The sequence below is a fragment of the Sapajus apella genome, unplaced genomic scaffold (assembly GCF_009761245.1).
Source record: "Sapajus apella isolate SASKATOON/1434 unplaced genomic scaffold, GSC_monkey_1.0 scaffold2, whole genome shotgun sequence".
NCBI lineage: Eukaryota > Metazoa > Chordata > Mammalia > Primates > Cebidae > Sapajus > Sapajus apella.
Window position 1 is genome coordinate 20507955 of NW_022436942.1, and position 8329 is coordinate 20516283.

Below are 8329 nucleotides of genomic sequence, written 5' to 3' on the forward strand. Positions count from 1 at the left end.
AGTAGAGACGGGGTTTCACCATGTTGACCAGGATGGTCTCGATCTCTTGACCTCGTGATCCACCTGCCTTGGCCTCCCAAAGTGCTGGGATTACAGGCTTGAGCCACGGGCGCCCGGCAATTGTTTTCAAAGAATATTTAATGAAGCATAAAAATGCTTGTGTTAAGTGAATAAAGGAGGTTATAATGTGAATCCTGACTTATAAAATTGTAATCCTATAATCATGTTAGCTTTTGTTTATAGCTTTTGTTGGTCACCTCATGGCCTTAAAAAAGGCTGCTGCTGGCTGAGCGTGGTGACTTATATCTGTAATCCCAGCAATTTAGGAGGCTGAAGCAGGCGGATCATTTGAGGACAGGAGTTCGAGACCAGCCAGGCCAACGTGGTGAAACCCTGTCTCTACTAAAAATACGAAAATTAGCTGGTCATGGGCTGGGTGCGGTAACTCACACCTGTAATCCCAGCACTTTAGAAGGCTGAGGCGGGCAGATCACCTGAGTTTGAGACCAGCCTGACCAACATGGTGAAACCATGTCTCTACTAAAAATAAAAAATTAGCCAGGCATGGTGGCTCATTTCTATAATCCTAGCTACTAATCACTTGAACCTGGGAGGTGGAGATTGTACCACTACACTCCAGCCTGGGCAACGAGCGAAACTCCATCTCAAAAAAAAAAAAAAAAAAAAAAAAAAAAAATTAGCCAGGCATGGTGGCAGGTGCATGTAATCCCAGCTACTCAGGAGGCTGAGCCAGGAGAATCATTTGAACCCAGGAGGTGGGAGGTGGAGGTTGCAGTGAGCAACTCAGATCACTGAGCCGAGCCGACATCACTGGATGCTATTGCATTCCAGCCTGGGTGACAAGGATGAAATTCCATCTAAAAAAAAAAAAAAAAAAAAGGCTGCTGCAATTCCAGACATCTTATCCTCATACCAGTGACGTAAGCAGAAAGGAAGGGGCATTGAGGCGTTTCTTCTTTAGATGCTTCCTCTTACATCTTGTTGACCAAAGCTGGGTCAGGGTCATTCCAAGTTGCAAGGGAGGCTGGGAAAGTGACTATTCAGCAAAGGGGACCTTGATTAATTTCTTGGGGCTGGCACACTGCCACCAGGGACCTTCTGGGATTCTGTATGTAGGGGAGAGGGGAAATGGCTGTTGGGTAGACAACTTGTTACCACACCTAGTTAAGTATAGTACATTGTTTGGTCCAATAAAACCACATTCCAAAAGGATAGCATTTGCAAACATCAGTGATAGCATAACCATATGCAGTCATATCTTTCTCTGGAAAAGGTATACATTGTATGTGTCAAAAGTCAGCTGTTTGAGAAATGACAGAAGTATATTTAATTCATGTGATTAATGACCCTTAAAATGTGTTCCATCTCATATATAAAAGTGCAACTGGGCCAGGCAAGGTGGCTCATGCCTGTAATACCAGCACTTTGGGAGGTCAAGGCAGGCAGATCATGAGGTTAGGAGATCGAGACCGTCCTGGCTAACACGGTGAAACATCATCTCTACTAAAAGTACAAAAAAAAATTAGCCAAGCTTGGTGGCACATGCCTGTAGTCTCAGCTACTTGGGAGGTTGAGGCAGGAGAATCGCTTGAACCCAGGAGGTGGAGGTTGCAGTGAGCCAAGATCGTTTCACTGCACTCCAGCCCGGGCAACAAAGTGAAACTCTTATCTCCAAAAAAAAAAAAAAAACGTGCAATTGTGTTCTGTGTCTCATCTTGCATGTATTTAGTTGGTTTTTTTTCTGCAGACATTCTTGGTTGTCATCATGTTTTTTTTTTTTTTTTTTGGAGGTCACCCAGAGTGGAGTAGAATGGCATAATCCTAGCTCACTGATTTTGAACTCCTGGGCTCAAGCCATCCTTCTGCCTCAGTCTCCTGAGTAGCTGAGACTACAGGTGCATACCACCAAGCCTGGCTAACTTTTTTTATTTAAGGGTGGGGGTTTTCTCTGGATCCTCTGCCTTGGCCAGCCTTCCCAAGTATTGGCATTATAGGTGTGAGCCATCGAAGTTAGCCATCATCTTGTATTTAATATGCAGATTAGGACCTCTTCCCTTATATATACTGAACTCCAAAAGGTTAGAAACGATTAGGGACCCTTCTGGGATGAGAGAATTTGTGCCATCTCCTCTAGTTTTCTGGAAATGTAATTACTTGAAGTGATAAACTAGTTAAGAATGTTTCTTAAAATCACACATTGCAAAGTCCTAGCTTGTATTATCTGATGCCAGCTACAACAGCAGGCGTTAGACTGTATGCCCAGCCAGTATCTAGAAATTTGACAAGACCTTAAAAATATGAGTTTCGGCCAGGCATGGTGGCCCAAGCCTATAATCTTATCACTTTGGGAGGCCAAGATGGGCAGATCACAAGGGCAGGAGTTCAGACCAGCCTGACCAATATGGTGAAACTCCATCTCTACTAAAAATACAAAAATTAGGTTTATATTTTTCAAGAGAAGATGATAAAGTCCCCCAGAGGCAATTACGAAATCCCCAAGTTCCTATGCCAGTGACCCTGTTTTCAGTAGTTCACTCTGTCCATCTCTCTCCTTTCAATTGGAGGAACAGATGGAGCACAGCTTCTCTAGCTTGCATTCCAGGAAGGTTCCTGCAAGGAGCAGAGTTCAAGGTGAAAAGATATCCAAATTGGCGTATTTCCCAGCTCCTGTTAGATGGGTCTGAAGCCCTTTTGGATGTAGCTGAGCATGCCCTGATGGCACAGACACACTAGGAGCCTGTGCAGTGGCACAAAGCTTCTAGTTTTACCAGGTGTAGGAATCCCTTCCCTAGAAAGCCTAGAGTGGTCAGCAGACAAATTGGATGGGTAACAGAGTTCATCATGGTGACTGGAAATGAGTCTCACCTGAAATGCAACAGCGGCTACTTGACACAGGTCTCTTGACCATCCTCAATATTCTTGGTGGTTGCAACCTTAGTAGGCTTTGACCATTAATTAAACAGACATGATTCATGAATTGGATAAAGGCTTTTGACAGTTGGAATAAATATCAGATGGGTAGGCTGATTCCTTAGCCTTAAGGAAGAGAGCCACAGCTGGTTTGAGTATGATGTTTAATATAAGATGCAGTGGCTTGCCAGAGTTGGTGCAAAACTAAAGAATACCAGATTCAGTTCTAGTCAGTGAATTAACAGCCTAGGCACTTGGGCAAAAAAATTGGCCCTGCTGTCCCAAGTCCTCCAAGGCCCTCTGCATATCACCAGCTAGGAGCTCCAAGACTGATATCCCACTACGTGGAGGCTTGGGTAGAATCCAAGTGTCCCCAGTTCCCAGAGTGAATCAAGAGACTGGCCCCAGCCATCAGAGGAGTAGAATTTTCAGGACAGGCTTGAGGAAAGTGGGGACAGAACTGGACATGGGGGCCTGAGCTATTGTCCATTTGCTACATGCAGGAAGTAGTCCAAGAGGCTCACAGCTGGAGAGGTTAGCTGTCTACCTTTCCACCCATTTGTGGTAGGGAAGAAGGTGACCATCTAGTTAAAGAAAAAAATATCCTTCCAAAGCTGTATTTGGCATAAGCTAATATCACTGCTAGTGCTGCCAGTGGCCAGGCACAGATACAGAAGGCCCTGAGGAGTTGGGAGGAAGGGAGAACAATATGTAGGCAGAGCAGAAAACAGTCAGCTCAGGCCCCACCCCAGGGCCCAGAAGGATAAAGGCCGTGCAATAAATGGAACATACAGTTCTTCTCTTTGGTCAGACAAAGGCCCGAATATGGGCGTGGAAGGTGAAAGGGCTGAAGGGCAAAGGCTCTGCCCTTGGACCCTGGCTTTAGGCTCATCACATTGAGGTGGTGATGCAGTGAGACAAAGGCAGGAAGACAGAGCAGAGGCAGGCTGGGACGGCCGGCTCCTAGGAGCTGCCCTTGTCCTTGTCATCCATTAGGTCATACCTGTGGAAACAAGAAGGCTCATGTAGAAAGACGACTCTTAAAGAATAAAAAAATAAATAAAAAGAACAAAAAGAAAATTAAAAAAGGCCGGGCGCGGTGGCTCAAGCCTGTAATCCCAGCACTGTGGGAGGCCGAGGCGGGTGGATCACGAGGTCAAGAGATCGAGACCATCCTGGTCAACATGGTGAAACCCCATCTCTACTAAAAATACAAAAAATTAGCTGGGCATGGTGGCTCATGCCTGTAATCCCAGCGACTCAGGAGGCTGGGGCAGTAGAATTGCCTGAACCTGGGAGGTGGAGGTTGTGGTGAGCCGAGATCGCGCCATTGCACTCCAGCCTGGGTAACGAGCGAAACTCCGTCAAAAAAAAAAAAAAAATAGATGACTCTTGTGTCGTCTTATTTATAATTGAGACACAATCCAAGGACTTCTCTACTTCATAGAATCAATGGTTCTCAGCTCATATTGTATGTTTTCTTCCTTTCCTGTGATAGGAATTTCTCCCACTTAAATATCCAGACCACCCCCAACCCATGAAGATACTCACCACTGGGCCACACCCTGGGAAAGATCTATCTCAGCTAGGTCCAACTGCACCTGTGTTGGAGGATGGTGGGGGCAAGATGTTATTTTTTTGAGATCGGATCTCTGATGATGTTATTTTGAAATCTCCAAAGACCACGTTCCTTCATCACACACTCATCCCAAACCATTGCAGAGGTAACAGAATCACCTCTAAAAGATCACCCAGGGTACTTCCTTCTAACAGGTACTACAGCCTTGGTACCGGCAGCTCCCAGCCCTCACCTCTGCCCTGCCATCCTGCCCCCTTACCTTCCCCAGCAGCTCACGCTCTCTTGACATAAAGGAGGAATTAGACTTGACAGAGACATCCAGCTTTCGTCTCAGGGCCTCATCCAGGGGCAGTTCCCACTCAAACCTGGGATAGGACTGGGTGTTAGGGGCCAGGAGTCCTTTCCAAGCCTGCCATCCCTCCATCTGAATGCCCGCTGACTGACCGTTCATTAAATTCAGGATTCAGGGTCCTCTTCTTCTGTGAGGTCTTCCTCTTGGTGCCTCGGTTCTTGTCTGGCAGCAGTAACAGTGACACATAGGGATCAGGAGGATCCCGTCCATTCTGTCGAAGGGCCCTGCAACAGAAGGATGTAGGTGATACATCCCTTCCCAAGGGAAGGGATGGAGGCGACCAGGACAGGGGGGATAGGGTCTCACCGGCAACCGTGAACGATGCTGACCAGCTTTCGTTCTTCACTGTAGTACCACACAGTCAGTTTCACCTGGCCCAGAGGCCCGGCTGGAGGCTCAAGGGGACTATGGAGAAATATCAATAGGTCTGGGAACAGCTAGAGCCTGGTGAACCTGTAATACTTTTTTATTACAGCCCTTTACCTGTCAACATGCGTTAGGCGCTGCCGGAGCTCTGGGGCTGAGGAGGTGATGTGAGGGGGTCCCCCCCAGAGCTCTGGTTCTTCACTCAGTGATGAGGAGCTGTGGCTATAGCTGTGGCTATGAGCTTCCACTCCCGAGTGCTGGGATACCAGGATCTAGGGACAAGAAAGCTGTGAGCTGGGCAGAGTTCTCTCAGTTCCCTCACTCTAAGGACACGGCCCTCTGTTGCCACCCTCCTGGGTGTCCCTCAGCTGTGAAGGTCCTCCCCTCCTCCCTCTCATTCTGCCCACCATCTCCTGTCACTCACCCCTAGCTGTGCTCTCAGTAGCACCTGCCCCTGACCACTGCTGAGTGTAAACCAGCGGTCCAAGCAGAGCTGGTCAGCCACGAGGAGCTCTGAGAGGGGCAGGGATAATGAGCCCAGCGCGCCAGTGCCCTCACCCCGAACCTGTGGGGCAACAGGACTGTGATCAAGAGGCGAATGCATCAACAAATGAGTTAATCCTGGTGTTAAAGGTCCAAACGCTTGGACTCATAGGTGGTTTGTTGAGATTTCCCTTTGAGAAAGGCAGGGAAGCCATGGTAACAGCTGCTAGTCCCTCTGTCCTTCCTTTCTTAACCAGAGTAGATTGGACCATCTTTACTTCATAAGCTTTCAGAAATTATACCAGTAATCCCTGCACAGAGTACAGAAAACAACAGTAAAAACAGAACTAAAAACTAAAAGGAAAATGTTTCCTGCCCATTCTACTCCCATTGCCATATTCCAAATGTAGCAATCTTTTTTTTTTTTTTTTTTGAGATGGAGTTTCACTCTTGTTACCCAGGCTGGAGTGCAATGGTGCGATCTCGGCTCACCACAACCTCCGCCTCCTGGGTTCAGGCAATTCTCCTGCCTCAACCTCCTGAGTAGCTGGGACTACAGGCACGCACCACCATGCCCAGCTAATGTTTTGCATTTTTAGTAGAGAAGGGGTTTCATCATGTTGACCAGGATGGTCTCGATCTCTTGACCTCATGATCTACCCGCCTCGGTCTCCCAAAGTGCTGGGATTACAGGCTTGAGCCACCGCGCCCGGCCCCAAATGTAGCAATCTTTAAACCCCTCCTATTTTCTTGTTCTTGCGGAATTCTAAGATGCTTGTTGTATCTCTGTTGATTCCCTGCTATAAAAGATGAAGAACTGAGCTCATTTGTACTTCCTTTCTACTCTGCTAGCATTAAGTTACATTATTGTAAATTCTGTTAATTTCGGCTGGGCACGGTGGCTCCTGCCTCTAAGATAGCTCATGGCTATCTTTTGTCTCCTCTCCATTTGTGCTCCCTAAGAGATCTCACCCATGACTACAATTGCTAGCAGGTGCTTGCTCATATGTTCCAACAAGAGGGCGAGGAAGGAATACCACGTGGGCAATAGATTTGTCTTCTGCATGTCTCCCCTTAGATGTCCTATGGGGATCTCAAATTCTAAAATTCCCTCTCTGTGCACTCCCTGAGTCAGCAACAGCACCCTTATCCATCCAGCCACCTTGTGCCAAAAACCCCAGAGTTAACGTCTGGGCTGTTCCTTGCTCCTCTACTTGCTCCTTGTCACAACAACCTTCAAATCCCACCAGGCTTTTGTCATTCATTGCTTTTCCTGTTCTAACAGTCTCCTCACTGATCTCCCTGCCTCCAGTGTTGTCCCACTCCAGTCCATGCTTTACCCTGTTATCCCCATGATCTTACCAAAATGCAGATCTGGATATGTGACCTCTCAGCAAAGGCTTCTTTGGCTGGGTGCGGTGGCTCACACCCATGATCCCAGCACTTTGGGATGCTGAGGCAGCGGATCACCTGAGGTCAGGATTTAGAGACCAGCCTGGCCAACATGGAGAAACCTGGTCTCTATTTAAAATACAAAAATAAGCCGGGCGCGGTGGCTCAAGCCTGTAATCCCAGCACTTTGGGAGGCTGAGGCGGGTGGATCACAAGGTCAAGAGATCGAGACCATCCTGGTCAACATGGTGAAACCCCGTCTCTACTAAAAATACAAAACATTAGCTGGGCATGGTGGCACGTGTCTGTAATTCCAGCTACTCAGGAGGCTGAGGCAGGAGAATTGCCTGAACTCAGGAGGCGGAGGTTGTGGTGAGCCAAGATCGCGCCATTGCACTCCAGCCTGGGTAACAAGAGCGAAACTCTGTCTCAAAAAAAAAAATACAAAAATAAGGCTGGGCGCAGTGACTCATGCCTATAATCCCAGTGCTTTGGGAGGCCGAGGCAGTTGGATCACAAGGTCAGGAGTTCAAGACCATCCTGGCCAACATGGTGAAACCCCATCTCTACCAAAAGTACAAAAAATCAGCTGGGCGTGGTGGCAGACGCCTATAATCCCAGAGGTTGTAGTGAGCCAAGACCGTGCCACTGCACTCCAGCCTGGGCAACAAAGAGAAACTCCATCTCAAAAAAAAAAAAATTAGCTGGATGTGGTGGGGAGGGCCTGTAGTCCCAGCTACTGGGGAGGCTGAGGCAGGAAAATTGCTTGAACCCAGGAGGTGGAGGTTGCAGTGAGCCGAGATTGTGCCACTGTACTCCAGCCTGGGCAAAAGAGCAAGAATCCATCCCAAAAAATAAAAAAAAAAAGGTTTCCCTAAGCTTTTAGGATAACATCCATAGCATACTATTCAATAACCCCTATGATCTTGCTCTGCCTGTCTCTTGGATCATAATAAATATGCCGTCTCTCTCCTCCATTTTTTTCTCGGCCTAAAGAGTTTTCCTGCTCTTATTTTCTTGGTCCAGAAGAACCTGGAAATCTACCCTTAACAACCTACCCTTAGGCTGGGCACTTTGGGATGCTGAGGTGGGCGGAATGCTTGAGTCCAGGAGTTCAAGACCAGCCTGGACGACATGGCAAAACCTCATCTCCACAAAAAAATACAAAAATTAGCCAGTGAGCCGGGCGCGGTGGCTCAAGCCTGTAATCCCAGCACTTTGGGAGG

General features: G+C 47.6%; 1 protein-coding gene across 1 annotated transcript in view; it reads right to left on the reverse strand.

Moving 5' to 3' along the window:
* Positions 1–3078: 3078 nt before the first annotated feature.
* The window catches only part of ESYT1 (extended synaptotagmin 1), a 23420-nt gene continuing 18169 nt past the window's right edge, over positions 3079–8329 (reverse strand). The window contains exons 25-31 of the mRNA XM_032291043.1: positions 5653–5793; positions 5346–5500; positions 5169–5267; positions 4955–5086; positions 4770–4875; positions 4483–4532; positions 3079–3934 (exon numbers count right to left, since the gene is read on the reverse strand). Coding sequence (XP_032146934.1) covers positions 3895–3934; positions 4483–4532; positions 4770–4875; positions 4955–5086; positions 5169–5267; positions 5346–5500; positions 5653–5793 — 723 coding nt within the window. The 3' untranslated portion in view covers positions 3079–3894. The remainder of the gene's footprint in view (positions 3935–4482; positions 4533–4769; positions 4876–4954; positions 5087–5168; positions 5268–5345; positions 5501–5652; positions 5794–8329) is intronic.